Source organism: Arvicanthis niloticus, chromosome 21 (assembly GCF_011762505.2).
Source record: "Arvicanthis niloticus isolate mArvNil1 chromosome 21, mArvNil1.pat.X, whole genome shotgun sequence".
NCBI classification, from domain to species: Eukaryota; Metazoa; Chordata; class Mammalia; order Rodentia; family Muridae; genus Arvicanthis; species Arvicanthis niloticus.
In genome coordinates, this window is record NC_047678.1 from 15,386,346 (window position 1) to 15,404,672 (window position 18,327).

The window sequence follows — 18,327 nt, forward strand, 5'->3', positions numbered from 1 at the left end:
ACTCACCCTGCATTTCTCTCATCTGCATTTCTAGGCATCAAATATTTAGACTTGTGTATTCAATTTGAAACATCCACAGAATTCAGGGAACTAGAAATAGACCGTTGGTGGGGAGGAGAAAAAAAAGACACTGAGGAAGGAGAGTGGATAATAGAACACAGATGATGTGAGTGGAGAGAGATTTGAGGATGAAGAACGAAATGGCAGGGTAGGGCACAGGAAGGGACCAGGAGAGGGCTAACACCCAGCATGTTTGGGAAGTATATGGAAATCAACATTAAAAAAATAAGCTACATTCATACCCATACAAAACAGAGTTTAATTGGAGTTAGCCTACACAGGGGATTATGCTCATCCCAGCAAACAAAGATTGCTGAATTAAAAAGCACAGTGCCAAACGTGGGATATCTCCTCTAGGTCTGAGGGTCCAAAGACCCCCCCCCTCTTAATTATTACAGGCGTTTGACATTGCTCTTGGTCTCCCCCCAGAATTTGATGGTACCACCATCTTGCAGAAGACAACACGTGCACTGGTTACAGGACATGGGAAAATCAAGTTGGTGCTGATGAGAAAGCGTTCTTCTCTCTTCTAGCTAGCCATCACAGTACTAAAAGCTGCTATGCATGCTGTTGGGGGGAAACAAACCATCAACAGTCTAACCCAGCTGTGAATCCTATGAACTGCAGTGATAGCTGGCATAGCAAGATGAGCCTAGGAGTGGAATAGCAGTATTGGTTGTATGGGGGTGGGGGGTGGGAGGGGCAACCAACTTCTCTATGAGTAGATTTGAAGCCTGCTCCATAGGAGAAGGCAGAGGTCTGCTATTGTAAATCTGGCAGAGAACTCATAGCTGGGGTATTCAGGTTTCCCAGGGGTAAATTTACTGTTATTCTTCTGCTAAAGGGACATAGTATCAAATATTCTTCTAAATGGGCATCTCTCCACATAGATTAGCATATCTCTCAGACCTCATCAAAGAAGATTTTTTTGGTGTGTGCAGTGGGTAGCGGTTAATGTAGAAACTCATAAGTGATCAAAGTGCAAAGAATAAATGTTGGCTGCGTGCTCAGCCACATGTGGGTCATCCACATCGCACTTTATCATTCCAACTTTGAGGCTCAGCAACAATTTCAGAAGAGGAAATGAGAAACACTGCGAAAGCTGGAGGTCAGAGAGGAGTGGAACTGAACAGGCTCATCTGGACATGACAGGATTGCCACATTCATGGATTCATGGCTGCTGTGGTTGCCTACATAAACTTTAAACCCGCCAATGTTCTAGCATAATGAGGGAAGAGGTTTGCCAGCCTCTATCCCTGGCTGGGGAGCTATAAACAATTGGTGGCTTTTGAAGGAATATGAAAGTTTTCTTTAAGGGAGTGGCCTCTGGTAGACTGATCACATTCTAGTGGTGGCCCCACATCCAAGAGTATGTGGGCAACACAAATTGAAATAGATAGGTTGATGGTTTTGTTTTTGTTGTTTGTTTTTTTTGTTTGTTTTGTTTTGTTTTGTTTTGTTTTAGAGTACATAAAGTTGGGGGACAGTTATGGGAAATTTTCACCCTCACAGGCTCATGCGATTAGGACTGACCATTGCTTCAGCTGAACTAAGATAAAATACCCATTTTTAAGGTCTTCTGCCTTATTTACATTCAAAGGCTGTTGTAGTCATGTAATAAAATATATTCACATGTTCCAGGTATTGTTGGTTGACAGATTTGGGAAGGGAGTACTGTTCAGATTCTCAGGCAGGATAAGCACATGACATCACCCTACCCCCTTTTGCAATAAGTCCAGGGCCTTGTGAGGCTAGGCAGGAATTCCACCACTGAAGAACAGCCTTAGTCCTTGCTGAATTCCTCATTCTAGCTTTTATCTTTTCTCTTCCCCATGCCTGTGCTGAGTCTTCTCAGTATTATGTCCATTTGCCCTTGAACATGTTCTCCAAGGAACATGTTGTTGAAACTATTATGTAATATTCCCCAGTGTCCTTATCCAGAGTTTGGGAAATTATTGCACACAATATGTGTTTCATATTCTTTTTATAGTAAGAAAACTTTATGAAGCACTCCTATTCGATGTCACCCGTGATCATGACTGACACAATGCTCTTTTGACTTCTTGCTTTTCTTTCTTTTTTCTTTTTTTAAAAAGAATTATTCATTTATTTTATGTATGTGAGTACCCTGTAGCTTTCTTCAGACACACCAGAAGAGGACATCAGATCCCATTACAGATGGTTGTGAGCCACCATGTGGTTGCTGGGAATTGAACTCAGGACCTCTGGAAGAGCAGTCAGTGCTCTTAACCACTGAGCCATCTCTCCAGCCCGACTTCTTGCTTTTCTTCCAGTTGTTCCATGTAATAAGCCTTAGGATTATGTTCACATCCAAGTGATGATTTCTTAGTGAGCCATGACTAACTTGGGCTGCTCTTTCGCTGGCTTTTGCCCTGAATATATTTCATGATTTGTAGTTAAACATTTGCCTGCCATTTTCTGTTTTAAAATGGCAATGTGCTGAAGCAATCATTGTGATTGGAGAATGCTTGTGTGGCTGGCTGAGTCATCTTCACTTGGATAGAGGGTACACAGCACAGATCCCCATTAAACTGCACCATGGCTCATTAAACCACATTGGTGAGAAAATTGGGTCTTTGTTAAATGTTTATGTTCTCTGCTAATGTTAAATTTAGAATATTCTTGCTAGTAGATACCTTTGGGAGAATTTTTTAAAGCCCTAGCTGAAGTGCCAAGCAGGTTTCAATCCATACATTCCCAGATATAAGACCTAGGAACTAGTACCTGCCTGGGTTGATTATTAAATATATTTCTCTGCAGCATTTATATGCCAGTATTTGATTTTCACATTGCCAAATCTTATGACCTTCTGGTTTCTGTTTTCTACTCTCAAAGACCAGTAGGGGATGTACTTGTGGCTTTTGAGCAAAAGGTGAAATCAATTATTCTCAAACACCATGCAGCTAGAAGTTAAGAATGGGATTGTGATTGTCTGTGCTTTTTCTTGTATGTCTTTCCATTAAAGAAACAACTTTCCAATATTTAACCTTTTAAAAGAATGCCTTAAACAAAATACAGATACCAGTGATGGAATTGTGACACTAAAAATAGGCTCCTGGGGTTAATGTAAAGAGACAACCATTTCCTCATCCGAGAGTTACCGTGAGTCTTCTGCATCTACACTGAGAGTCAGTGGGTTACTGCATGGCAAAAAATGTTAAGACACAGAGAGCCTTTCTGAGTGATGATCCAGCACGTAAACTGAGCTCCTCAGGAGCTAACAAAGGAAAACATTTCCTCATCTTTCTCAAACAGGGTGCTTAGTTAGTGTCATTTTCAGTGTATAGAAAATAAGCCATTATAAGCCCACCTATGTTAGGACAGTCACTCTCGGGCATTTATAATATGTCTCTTCACAACTCACCCAAATTAGGAAAGACCTCAAAGAGTTTCTGTTGATGCACCCATTATTATTTATTCAACTAGAAATTAAGACAAATCTCAAAATGTTATTTTATTGACTAAAGTAGCACTAATGTGTATATTTGACTATAAATAATATAACATATGAAAGGTAAATTTATTTTCCAAGAGAAGCCAAAAATTATGTCGAGGAGAGGAGCAGTGTTTCCTTATATCCTTGCAAAATTCTTCCATGTAAGATATGAGCAATTAAAGTCAGGGGGTCCTCACATCTGCCCCTGAATGCAATACGCTGGACTAATGTTATCACAGAGCCTTTTGTAAATGCTACTTTAGAAACCCAAAGAATAAGAATTTTAAAAATGTAATTAACACTTCCCCATTGTTATGAAGATAGTTCTGACCATGAAGATCTTCCTGAGTATAATTCAAGAAACTCCAGCAATCCCTGGTCTTCTCTTTGAAACCACTACTTTGGCCACCAGAGCTTGTTCCTCCCAAGGAGACCTGGCTGTAAGGATTGCAACAGTGTGCTAACATATACTGTCTTTTCACTGCTACCCCAATGCCTAAAATATGTATCACCACGAGGGTCAGATAAAGTTGTCATGTTTTAGGCCTAAGTCATTTGTGATGCTTTGTGGAATATACAATTTGGAATGACCTCAACAAAGTAGCATCTAATGACATGCTTTCCAGACTTGGCATCACTCTTTGATCGAGTTCAGAAGGGTAGAATTCTGTTGTATTTCTATTTTTAAGATTGGCAGAGCCCCACTGGTAAAACCCATGCATGAATTGATTTCATAGTCAAGTGTGTGGAGAGGGAAGGTCTAGACTCAAAATAATTCCAATATTCTAGTCTATTCCTACAAAGCTACAACTGTTTCTGAAACTCCCCTCCAAGCACTTAGACCATTTGTGGGGGAGAAAAAGTTCACAGTACTCTTTTAACAAGAGAAGACTGCTACCTCATTTATATAGATAAATGAATAACACCTGTCATGACTAACAAGGATTCAGCTGCAGAAGCCTCGGACACTTCTGATTGTTCATATGTCATAGACAAGTGTCATACATACTGATTTGCACAAAAAGCAATAGCAAGTAGGACAAAAAGAGCCAGCATTTGACAACACCGAGTGATGACTTGGAATGACAAGGGAGGAAACTATTGTGTCTTGTTGTCTATCGACCCAGGCAGATCTTGTGCTAGGTTGCTGAGTGCTGGTACATTGAAATACCATTTGAAATTTAAATTCCTTGTAAAACATCAAGAAAATGTGGGTCAGAGAGCTGCTTACAAAGGTTCTAAGGCATGGACTGTCACTAAATCACTCTGAAGACTTCAGAATTACTGACGGAGCTTCCAGAGAGCGATCATTTACAGACAAGCAGTTAAAAAAAATACAGAGAGCATTATTTAGCAGTCAATATGTTGGCATGCTGAGGGCTTCAGTAGTCAATTTCTGTATATTTTACTCTAGGAATGTTTTCTTACAACCTTTCTGATTAAGATCAGACTAGTTAGAGTTTCTGTATGATGATGGTTTTAGTACAAATATCACACTATTTCAGTGTTTGGATTTCTCTCAGAGGTTGGAATTTGGTCTCCATTTGATTCTAATAGTTTGTCATAAGCCTTGGATTTACCCCTGCTGGAGATACTGCAATCATGTCCAGCCTCCAGGGGCCCGAGTCACGCATTGGTACCCAGCTTGCAGCAGATGATCTTTCATGCCTCAGAACATAATTTCCCTGCTGCTCCTGGTTGCTCTCGCCTTCTTCAGACCCTTCCCTATTAGTTCCCTTTGATTCTAGCCTCTTTCTTCAACCTTTCTATTTTCTGCCTTATTCTTCCCAATCTACAACATTGAATATCTAGAAGAGAGCCCTACTTGGTTCTGCATTCTAATGATGCCACATTGGCTCTCTATCTCACCTCACCAGTACACCCCAGAAATACAGCCACCCACAGTCTTCTCACTCTTCCTGTTTGGCTACTCAAGCTCTTGACTCAGAACTCTCCCATGGTTCCCTGGCATTTGTCAGTCACTCGGTTGTCACATTCTTTCCGTGTCCTAAATGAAGGCACATGCCTGTGTGAATGGGAATCTTCTTTAGCATCACAGGAACGTATATCCCTTATCACCAACTTGAGAAACAAAGTTGATTTTCCTGTCCAAAAAAATAAAAATCAGTTCTTAGGGCTGTGAGATGGCTCAGCAGTTAAGAGCACTTGTTGCTCTTGCAGAGGAACTGGCTTTGATTTCCGGCACCTACATGGTGGCTCACCACCATCTATAACGCCATTCCCAGATGTTCTGACACTCTTTTATGGCACCAAGCGCTCATGTGGTATTTATATATATTTGAAGGCAAAACATTCATATACATGAAATAATAAAATTAAAAATAAATACATAAACAAGCCAGGTGATTCTGGTGCACACCTTTAATCCCAGCACTCAGGAGGTAGAAGCAGAAACTTTGAGGCCAGCCTGGTCTACAGAACTAGCTCCAGGATGGCCAAGATTATGCCAAGAAATCCTGTCTGGAAAAAAAATATGTACATACATACATACTAAAAATTTGGCCTTAGAAGGTATAAGAGAAGGGATTCCCAACCATGGATGAAGCAGCAGCAGCAGCTATCGTGAGATGAATGTAGACCACAATGTGATACAGGCAAAATTGGCCAAATCCTTTAATAAAATCATAGGTTCTGAAAATCTGATTATGTCCTCTTCCTTTGCTAAGTATTCTTATGCCTTCTATCTAGAATGTTCTCTTGAGGTCACAAAAAGTTCATCTTAAATAAGTACTAATTATTTTTAGCCTAGCTTTGAGTTCGGGCTAGTCTCCCCACCTCAGCGAGATCTGAGGAAAGCCTGCTCTGAATTACACTGCGGCTGTTTCAAGAAAGTCTAAACTGGGACAGTGCAGCTAAGCATGTAGGGCACTGTGTGTAAAACTGAGTGCTGTCTGTGAACTAACTAAATGAGTTCTTTTAAAAGTTGCAAGCTCGGGAGCAGAGTGGGTGTCTAATTCCCTGACTCACCTATTCAACTCACTTGCCATCCCGACAAAATACTCCCTCCTCTAGGACACACTAGCTGGCTTTATTCTGAAGCCGTTCTGTTTCTTCACAGGGTAGATAGGAATGCGAAAAGTAATAGCTTTCTCTTTTGTGTGGGATATCATTTATGAAGCAGGGCTCAGTTCTTTGTTCAGGAGGAATTGTGGGAATGCCAGATCATTTTTGAACATAACTGGATATACAGATAAATTCTTTCCTCAAAATAGCCTTATGCTCTCTTTGGAAAAAATGCAGAATCCATCTCATAGCACAGAGTAGATATCAATGAGTAGGAACTTTAGAATAAGAAGCCAAGCCTTAAGTTGCACATGAACCTAGAAAACCTCCCCAAGAGTAGAGATGGGTCACAAGCTATCCTCAGAGCTCAGGAACAAATATACCCAGAAGCTGAAGTTGGCACTTGAACTGCAGAGATAGAATTTTCTGTTAAAGAGTAACTTATATTTTATTCCACAAGATCCCGGCAAAAGGAGAATGTTGTTAACTAAAACCTCAATTGAAAGCTCATTGCTTTGGTTAGATGCAGGCTCTTGACTCAACCTGAGATGGAGAAAGAGATCATTTAAGAGAGATGAATTCTGACCCTCCCATCTCCACCTGCAGAGGCTGCTTGTTGTAGTAAATAGCTCAAAAGCACTCAGGGGCTGAGAGGAGATCTCTGCCACTTACCTAGTGTGATTAACAGGACCCTCTGGACTTGAATAATGAAATTGATTCTGTCCTTGGTTTTAAAAAAAAGGAATCAGGCCTGCTGCCATTCCAATCATGACCCAACTCCCCCCCTCCTTCTTTGTTTTGCTGTTAGATCCTAGCAGTAGCTTCTTTGTTTTAAAAAAGACATTAAAGAAAGATAAAATGCTTTGACAAATAAAACTTACCTGTGTTTATATTATGTGATGTATTTTATGCCCATGAACAGTAGGAAGGCGGATCATGCCTATCAGTAAGTGCCTCGCTTCACACGCTCGTCAACCCTTTTGGTTTGGTTTTGTTGTTGTTATTGTTTTGTAATGTGAACATTCAAAATCTACTTTCTTGCAATCTTCAAGTATGTAATACATTATCTTAAGTACGATCATTATGCTTTATAGCAAGTCGGAATCTGGGATATTCTCTTCTATCTCTCAAGCACAAAGGCACACCAATTCTCCTCTTCAAGTAGCGTGGGGGTGCTGTCCCTTCCTCTCTGTCCTTACAACACTCTTGCTTATCCAGTCACTAAGCAGTGTGCTACATAGCAGCATCGTGCTGTGTGGCTGGGAAGACGAGAACCAATAGATAAGTCATGGATAAGCACTGTGGTCACTGAGCCAGCTGCACATGCAATGACAGATGTGCATGGTCATCAGTGCTGGGAGCCCAACTCTACACCTCTCCCTTTCTTCTCCAGTAAAACCCATCTTTTACTGGAATTACTAGGGAGGCCTCGAGCCACCTCTCTATTCTGCCTTTGTTCTGATGCCTGAGCTTTATGTCCATATTTGACCAAATCAGAGTGTGTCAACCCTCTTACTAAAGACCTTCAGTTATTAATACTGTGGCAGAGAGAGCAACCCCCAAATTTCTTGATTACTTTCAAAACCTTCACACTTAACTCACTTTCTTTTCCCCTCCCCACAAACACAACTAGCACTCTGTTTACAGAATACATCTTGGCCTCATGCTTCATGAAATAGGAGAGGAAAGAACGGAAGTGAAAATACTCTTTCTGCCTTTTTTTTTTTCCTTTTTAACCATGTGTATCGGTATTATTTTGTAGCACTCTCTTTCCCTCTTGGCAATCAATTCAGTGGGTTATTTTCTTAATGAGTGCTGATCATACTTTGCATAACTGTTTCAAATCTCAAGCCATCAGGAAGTTTTGAGAAACACAGATAATTAGTGTGTGGCGTTTATAGTTGTGATAGATTCACGAAGGCTCAGTGCTAGTAGTCAGCATGGAGTACCTGAGTGAGTCCTGCTCTGGAGAACCCTGAGTCAGTTTCTATGGTGGAATGTGCTCTCGGGAGCATGGGAGAGCCAGAATCTAGTTGCCTCTCCATCCATAGTGGTAGGCTATTGCAACAATATTCAATTATCCATTCCTTCATCCATTTATCAAATAATTATAGCATGCTGGTCAAATAAATACCAAAGGTTGCAAATTGGACCCTATTCCCAGGGAGCTCAGTCTCTTCTATAAGTCTGTGATTTGATCTAAATGCTAGGATCATAAAAGAATGAGCCAGCTCAAAGCTGAGGAGATCAGAGGATTTGGAAGAAGTCTCTCTCAAGACCCTTAAAGAATGAAGAAAAGGATTTTTGGAAGCATGAATCTCTCTCTCTCTCTCTCTCTCTCTCTCTCTCTCTCTCTCTCTCTCTCTCTCTCTGTGTGTGTGTGTGTGTGTGTGTGCATGTGTGTGTGAATGTGTGTGTGCACGTGGTGTATTGTGGAGCACATATAAGAAATGAGGGAATGGTGAAAGTAGATGCTAAAGGAATTTCTGTCCTTTTAGGAGGAGTCAAATACACACACACACACACATACACACAAAAGGTAAGAAACAGCAGTGTGTTTAGAAAGTTGCAGCAAGTCCAATGTGACTTTCAGGGAGTAGCAAAGGGTGGGTCAGGTGTACAGAGAGAAGGATCTCTGAAAAGTAAGCATGGATAGAACTTCTTCACTGGGCTGTGGGGGGTGGGGAGTAGGGAGGGGAGTAAGATCTCATGTTGGTATGGAGAGTGAGTTTAGGACCATCAGTATTTAATGAATGCTTTTTAAAAGTGACCACAATAAAGATACACTTTGTGGCTGTGTCCTAGTTAACCTGTCATCTTTATGTGTGTCTTCCTAGTGACAGTGCTGGCCATTTTCCATGAACTACATGTGGACCCCGACCTGTACACACTGCTGTTTGGGGAGAGCGTGCTGAATGATGCGGTGGCCATAGTCCTCACATAGTAAGTACCGGATCTTGCCCAGCGTTCCTTAGACTGTGGTTCCTCCTGGAGGTAATTCCTGATGTTTTTAATAGCATCTTCTCTCTATGACTGAGAGGAAGCAACCGTTTGTAGCTTTTAAGGAATTGTTGTCACAGAAGATCTCCAATAATGGGCACAATTCATTAGGCACCTAATATCTAATACTGTTAATAACCTTCACACTCTCAGCTTATTACAAGATACTACCCAGAGGGTAACAGATTTTTTTTTCTCAGTGCATATATTTAGCTGATTCACTGAAGGATCCTAAGATGCACGGAAATGAGCTGCCTTTTTTCAAATCAATGCCACTTAGTATTTTTCTCCTAGCTAGTTGCTTTCCAGATAACAGACTGACAGAAGCTCTGGAATTTAGCTTTTGGCAGATGGGGACCTAGAACTCAGGGTCAGAACACTTTACCTTCTCAATGCAGATTCAGCACTTTAAGGTAAGCACAGGGTACAACCCTCCCCTATAGCATGTGACCCTGGAGCTCCCTCAGCTGAGTGCAGATGTGATTTCCCTTTGTGCTGAGGGGTTTCTTCCTAAGACGAGACCCGGCACGCTTTCTCCACCTCCTCTTTAGACATGTAGCCATTTATATTTAATAAATGCCACTCTGGCAGCTTTTCACTGTGTCAGAGGTCTCTCTGTGGTTTTAGATTAAGACCAACATTTTGGGCAAAACTGTCAGATGTTCCCAAGGAAAGCAGCTATCTGATAATTAAATGTGACAATGGGATTCTATTCCCGGTGTTAATTACTTCAAATGCAGTTGAAAATGTATTGTGGAGTAACAAAAGATTTTAAAAGCAGACCCCAGAGTGGGGAGTGAGAAGCAGGCAGTGCCTGGCAGCCCTGGCAGCCAGTGTTCCAGTTCCCTTTCCTTTTCTAGTTGACATTTCTTAAAGCTCCCTCCCTCCCTCCCTCCCTCCCTCCCTCCCTCCCTCCCTCCCTCCCTCTCTCCCTCCCTCCAAAGTTGCCACTGAGTTCAGCCACATTTACCTGACCACAGAGACAGGGATTTCTCATGTCGCAGGAAACTACCAGCATGTAAGAATAAGAACAAAAAGCCATGGCCAGACTCATAAATGCAAAAGGATGCTTTGAAGGAAAACATCAAGAACAATTAATTAGGACATAAAGAATCCCTGTCCCAGAAATATTAACATTAAAGGAATATTTAAAGAAAAAAATTGAAAAAAAAAATCTGCTGAGTCTCTCCTTTTTACTTCCTGAGCCACCAAACTATAAAAGGCCATGTCAAGCAAAACCACAAAAGAGCTGGGAGACCCATGCTGCTCCACCCAAGGCAGGGCTGGCCTCTGCCTGGCACTGCCGATCACAATGGCTTTCATTAAAAATAAGGACTTGGGAATGAGGTCGCCCTGTTAGGTATAAGCCTGGGGCACTAGAAATGGTTTATTCTCCACCTCAAGTCTATCTGTGGCTCTCTCAACACATGGGTCAGTCGGCCACAGACCAAACTCTCTGAAACCATATAAAATTACTCTTTTCATCCAGAAGCTGTGTCTTTCAGTTATTTTGGTCATGGTGACAAAATGTATCTAATTTCCATATCTTGACAAGGTATCTTCCTTTCTGGGCAGGGGACAATTGTCATTCCAGCTGAAGCCCTGCAGTCTTCTGCTCTGCTGTTGTGGCACTGTGAGGTATAACGCCAGGGAGTTCCTAGTAAAGTAAAACTGTTTCTGAATAAGACTATTTCACTGCCGGAAATCCACATCTTGGGATCTAAAGCATCCCTGCTATGGGCTTGCTTGACTGCTGACCAGTATGTGTGAGATGACTGAGGTCTGGCCTCTCTGTAACCCATGTTTCCTATGGCTTGTTGTATCTCCCCTTATACTGTCTTCCATGTGCTTTTCTGTTTACTTGTTCACTCATTTCTTTTTAAAATTGTTTTTGGAGACTTTCATAATGAGTACTGTATATACATCATTTCTACCGTTCCCTCTCTCCATCCAACTCCTTGCTTGTTCCCCTACTCCTTCTCTAATTCACGATCTCATCTTTAGTTATATATATATTATATATGTGTAAATATTCCCATATATGTATATATGCATAAATATTCCCATATATGTATATATACATAAATATACATACATACATACATACATACATACATACATACACACTCACACAACCTACTGAATCAATTTAGTGTTGCTCGCATGTACATGTGTTTAGGCTGACCACTTGGGATTGAAAACCAATCAGGGCTTTCCCTGGAGAAAACTAATTCTCCCTCTGTCAGCATCTACGACTTGCCTATAGCTTTTATCTATGGAAAGGACCTTGTGAAATATCCTTCATCCACACTGGGATGTCAATTGTTTTCTCATTAGGCAGGTCTTGTTTAAGCAATCATACTGAGATTTCTTAGGTGCAGCATCCTTAGCTGGTCTGGAAGACCTTGTCTCATAGAGGGCATTTTGTTCCCTCTGGCTTTTATAGTTTTCTATGCCCTGTTTTGTGATTTTCTTTGAGCCTTAAGGGTTGTGTTGTTAGTGCGCCAGTTGAAAATTATTCTAACACTAAACACTAAATTGATTCAATAGAGGTGTGTGTGTGTGTGTGTGTGTGTGTGTGTGAACTAAAGATAAGGTCATGCCTTAGAGATGGAGTAGGGGAGTATGAAAGGAGCTGGCTGGAGAAAAGGAATGATATATTATATTAGAAAACAGAAAATTACAGTAGTAAGTTCTTTTCCAGTTTCTATGACTTATCCAGCCATGGATAGTTAGCTAGGTTGGACCAACTGAGCTCGAACTGACCTTCAAGTCTCCTCACTGAGAACTAACTTTCATAGTACAGAAGGTGGTATGCAAGGTGCCAAGAGGGTAAAGCAATTAGTGGACCTACCCAGCTGTAAAGTCTATGAACGACTCCAATGATCAGCCTTACAACACAAGCCAAACGCTGCAATAGTGGCAAAAGTGGCAAAACACTTTTATCTTGTGAGTAACCAACAGTGTCTAATTGGACTTAAGACCCTCTTCACAGGAGAGAATCATGTCTGCTGCACCATTACTTAGTTTAGAACCTACGTAATGATCATCAACTTAGAGTAGATTCTACGTAATGATCTTGTCATGCCATTCCTTGTTCACATCTTCTTCGAATGCCATCTCTATCTCTCTTCCAACCATTTCCAGCTTCCTTGGGAAAGCTCTATCTCAATATCACATAAGGATTTTCCCTCGAGTTTCTCACTGACAAGTCCTTTATCCCTCTTCTTTTCTTTCCCTCTATACTGAACCATACACAGCACATTGATAGTCTCTGGGTGGTAGGTCCAAGACTTCACACTAAAATCTCTCTTCTTATGTTGTTTGCCAAGCTTCTGGTGCTGTTGAGGCATATCTTCCAACTCTCACCCCAGTAGCTTCCTTTAGATCCACCAGCTCACAATCAGAGCCAGGACTTCCCCACCCCATCAGTTCCTTCCATTTGGCATTGGATTTGCATGCATGTTTGACTTCTAGATAGTAACCTTTTGAAAGCAGAGTACACATACTTGAAGTGTATGTAAAAAGAACAAATGGAAAACTTCCTTTGTGGTTTGCCTTTATTAATTCCTCCTTTGAGTGGTTTTTAGGCTTCAGAACAGTGATAAATGCTGGGAGTACAACTCAGTGATAGAGCAGTTGACTAGTGTGTATCGAGGCCCTAGGACCACTCCTACCATCAAAGTTTTCTTTTAAAAGAATAGCTACAGGGCTAGTCTTTGCAAGCATCATGGAAAAATAAAAAATTTAAATTTGTATGTGAAATTGGATATACATAGATAGTCTTTCCCTTTATCCACATAGGTTATATTTCAAGATTTTCATAAATGTCTAGAAGTGTCATACTGAAACCTATAGATAAAATGTTTTCTTCCTATACAAATATAACTATGATAAAGTTCAGCTTCATAGATTAGGTAGAGTAGGAGATTAACAGGAGCACTGGATAATAGAATACTTACAGCACTGCACAATAACAAAGAGCCCTTAAAAGTTATCAACGGTGTGGTTTTAGAAACTTCTTCCTAATAGTTTCATTGGATTTGACCATGGATTAATAAAGTTGCAGAAAAACAAAGCCACTGGTTAATGTGGCCTATCTTGATAAACTCAAATCATTGACAAGAGTGGCCCTCAGCAGGGCCTGTAAAGCCTTTTGGAAACAGGCTTTCATTGACCTTCCCTTCATTGGCCATCAAATTCTACTTAAAGATTATCCATTCCTTTACATTTTTAATACTTTGTATTTTTAATTGTTAATATTATGACAATAGTATGCTCTAGTACTTAGCTACATTTTTGATTAAAGATCCTTTTCTTTGATAGGCTATGAAGCAAAAAATATTATAATTAATACTGTTTCTTAGGTTAAATGTCCTCTCAATTTCAGACAATTAATTTATAATTGAATTTGATTTTCCCATCTCTCCTACCTAGCCCAAGAATATGAGTGCTGTATCATATTTCTATGATTAAAAATGATCCAGCAATTATTTGTCCTGAAATAAAAGTAACTTCAATTAACACAAAAGTTCTGAAATTAGCTTATCTCTGACCCAAACTATTATTCCTAGCATATAGGAATATCCTTTCCAAGTGTGTACACACTAGCTCAAAATGAATGAATTCTACATGATGGATTTACCTTTCTAAAAGTGGTTAAATAGACTTTGAAAGGAGGCAGAAGACAGAGCAAAGAGATCTAGAGGGAGTATACGTGCTTGAATCCTGAACAAAGACATTAATTTCAGAGGCAGCATGGCAGAGTCGAAAGAAGCCACAATTAGAAGTCAGATCTGGTGTCAGGATCCCCATTAATTAGCTGTGCAATCAGGACAGTTTTCATAGAACCAACCAAACTGTTGTAAGCAAACAGACTGTGAGCTGATGTAAATGAGCAGCAGCCATAGGAATAGCTCAGTAAAGGGCCTCACAAAATGAGCAGGGCTCTCCCTCCTCACCCAGCCCCTTCATGGTAGTTTTCTCTTTTGAATAGGAAGTGGCTGCCTCAGTCTTCAGAACAGAGCAAGAACCCAAGGTCCATTGCCCCATGATCCCCAGCCTTAAGTTTTGCTACAGCTTGTAGGTTCTAGAACAGTTACTACTTTAGGTATGCTTACTGAGGCAAGGGAGACACTACCTTACCCAAGTAAAGCAGATGCAAGGAGGTTAGGACCATAAGTGGCTTCACTTGAAATCACAAAGCTGAGATGAGAAAGGTAGAATTATTGTTCAAGTAAAATTGCCATGAATAAAGAAAATTAAATATAGATGGAAACATAACAAATCTTAACACACCAGAAGAGTGGTATTTGTTTGCCTATCTACAAATTGTAAGAGTAGTTACAAAACTATCCCAAGCAAGACATTGCATTACAAAACTATCCCAAGCAAGAACTAAAGCAATACAGTCGGCAAAGCTCTGTCACTCTATAATCTAGGAAGACTTACATGGCAGAAACACTTTTCTAATTATCTTACCATTCCTATTAATATCTACAATGTCAATTTTTTTTTGCTAGCAAATCTTGAAATCTTAAGAACTCAAGATGCCAAATCATACCCAGAGAGCTAGAGTTTGAGAGATTGGAACCCTTCTAGGTTACTGACAAAAGAGAAAAGTAATGCAACTTTCCCAAAGATAATTTAGCATCATTTGCTAAGTCATTGCTTTGAGTCATTTAATAAGGAACCCCACTTCTAGAAATTATCCTAAGAAGTATTCGAGGCCATGAAGTTGTGCACAGTGGTTGCCAGGTGGTTTAGCAAGTTCTGTGCGTCATGTCACCCATCCCATACACTTAAAAATGATAGAGAAAGAAATACATTGATATAAAAAGATATGCAGAATACATTTTAAGTAAGACAAATCAACCTAATTTATACTATTTATATCTAGTAAATAGTAGTATTAGTCCTTAGTAAATACTAAGAAAATTAAATATATAATAATATCTAGACTGGCTATAGAATTTCAACCAATTACAAAGCAAGTTCAACGTCAGCCTTAGTTATACAATGAGACTTTGTCTCAAACATCAAATCAAAACAAAACACTACTAACTATACGTGGATACATATGTACTTATGCAGTGTTCCTATCCTGGTTAGCTTTCTGTTGTTGTGATGGAGACCATTATCAAAAGCAACTTAGGAAGGGAAGGGTTTCTTTGGCTCACATGTCCTGAGCACAGTCCATCCTTGAAGGAAGTCAGGGCAGGAACTCACACAGGGCAGGAACCTGGAGGCAGGAACTAAAGCAGAGACCATGGAAGAATGCTGCTAATTGGCTTGCTCAGTTTACTCTTTTATATAGGATCACCTGGGCTGGTGTGACCCTTCCCATATCAATCATTAATCAAGAAAACATCCCTACAGACATGCCTACAGACATGCCTACAGACATGCCTACAGACATGCCTACAGACATGCCTACAGGCCAGTTTGGTGAAGACATTTTCTTAGTTGAATGTTCCTCCTCTCTGATGACCTTACACTGAGTCAGGTTGACAACAACAACAACAACAAATTATCTATATTATAATAATTACATACAAATATTATATACACATATTTTGCTATCTCTATATTTTACCTATAATTATGATGATATAGTGATGTGCTGTATATTGTTTATATGCAAATTACATATATATGATATGTAAAATCTATACTATTTCAACACAAATATAATTTAAAGGTCCAAAGTGGTAAGTGCAGCATTGTGCTGTAACATGTTTATTTATTTTTTTTTTAAAATAACTCCACAGTGTATAAATGCCTCCAAGTTTTCTTAGAAATAAACTAAGGGCCTCTTTAAAGAGCAGGCTCTTGGAGGGTAATAAATATGCACTAAGTGCCTTTATTCCTTGTAAAGCAAATACTGATAAGGAAGTCCAGTGCAGCTCATTAAAGGAGAGCGAAATGGAGCAGCAATTTTCTTTCTCTAAAGGAGAGTACCATGCTGCTTAGACGTTTTTGCTAGAAAATGTCACAGAAAGTGTGATGCCAGAGAACACTTGGCACTTATCCACAAGTGATATTTCACAAGACCACACTCCTTAACACCCATGCTTCCTAAGAGGAATTAACATGAAAGATAATGGAATAGTGTGAGACTCAACCATAGAACTAAGAGGAACATTGAGATGTTATCCAGTAATTCAATAAAATGTGCCCAGCACCTGTATATGCAATCTCTCCATTGTCTGGATTTAGTCAGCCATCTGTGCCCTCAGTGAGCTGAGCAAATTATAACTATCACAGGATTTAATGTGGATTAAAAAAAAAAAAAAGATTTCTTTAACAGTCAATTCAGAAGAACTGTAGAATTTAAATATAAAAATAAGTCCCTAAGAAAATCCCATTCATTCTCAGACTAATCATTTCCAAGAAGAATGCGAACTCCTTACAGGCAAGTTAGACCTTTCTCTGTCCCCCACAACACAAACTAATTGTTTGGCAGTTTCTCCAATAATTACCGACCGAATCAATTAGGGTCTTTTCAGGTGCAGATGGAGGCATTTATTAATCCTCTCATTAACAGCTTCTGCAGAGGATGTATGTTTAATAGTCTTTATTGTGCTTCTTCCAACTATTTTGGAAAGCCCTCTTAGCTATTCTCATTAGCTCCGAGTCTCTCATTGGCTCCTACGGGGAAAGACAGGGGTGATAAAAAGATTCGCTTGCTGATGAGAGTGAGCAGAAACTGCCGTCACAACCCAGAGACATACTTCTCTTAACTTAAAACTAAGTTGCTTATGTCTTGACACACCTTACTGAAGGGGATTCAGAAGTTCATTTTGGCTGGGAAAGTGATGATCATCCTGAATCACGTTTGTTTTGATGGCTGTCTAGATAGATACTCTTGTGTTACATAATTTAAGGAAAAATAATGCATGGCTCATTTTGCCCAAGGACTCCTGTCCTGGCAATCCATTCGATGGTTATTTCCTTTCTTAAACACTAGGTGGTATCACATGGCAGTAATGGGAAAGGCTCCTTTGGGCTCTTTAAATAGAACCCTGGCCGCCATGCTCAGTGGCTGTAAGTCAGACATTCCCGGCGTGGTACCGCACACGTATCCACTGCTGTTCTCTTAGATTTTGCTCATCCCTGATCTCTGGTTTCTGTTTCCTGACCAAGACTTTGGATTTCTTTTACCCCCTAGCTCTTAATTCGTCTTTAAATCACTAGGATCTGACCTTGGCTTTATCTAGTGAGTCTGGCCCATCTCTTGACTTTCAGATTTAGATCCGTGATTTGCTTGCTACTTCCTTGGAACTCAGACCCATGATGGAGAACTTGGGTTGCTCATGCTGTACCGAGAATGACAAAATGGTCTATGGAACAGAAATAAGTAAATACTGTGATTCCATATTGATGCTCTTTATCTGAATTCCATTGAACTTTAAGTCTTTGCTGTATCAGTCAGATTTATTTGATAGAAACATAATTAAAATTAGTATAATCAAGGGAATCCATTGGCCTGTGCTTCAGGGTTAAGCCCACCAGGGCATGCTGGGCTCAAGGATTCAACATGACTTGTTTCTTTTCACTCATCCTCCTGATTCTTAGGGTGCAAGCCTATCTTTGCTCACACCTATAGAGGACTTACTCTGTGAAACAGGAAAGGCTATTTCACCAAGTTTGCAGTTTTTAGCTCAAAAGAACACTTCATTCTTCCTATATTTTGCATATCAATCTCAGAGACTCCATTTGGCACTGCCTGCATTTGAAGATCTCCCCAAGATCACAAAGTACTCCAGGGAAATTAGGATGTAGTG

The 18,327-nt window shown here is 40.1% G+C and overlaps 1 protein-coding gene across 1 annotated transcript in view; it reads left to right on the forward strand.

The window, feature by feature from the left end:
• The window catches only part of Slc9a9 (solute carrier family 9 member A9), a 539,257-nt gene that overhangs the window by 166,854 nt on the left and 354,076 nt on the right, over positions 1–18,327 (forward strand). The window contains exon 6 of the mRNA XM_034484566.2: positions 9,379–9,484. Coding sequence (XP_034340457.1) covers positions 9,379–9,484 — 106 coding nt within the window. The remainder of the gene's footprint in view (positions 1–9,378; positions 9,485–18,327) is intronic.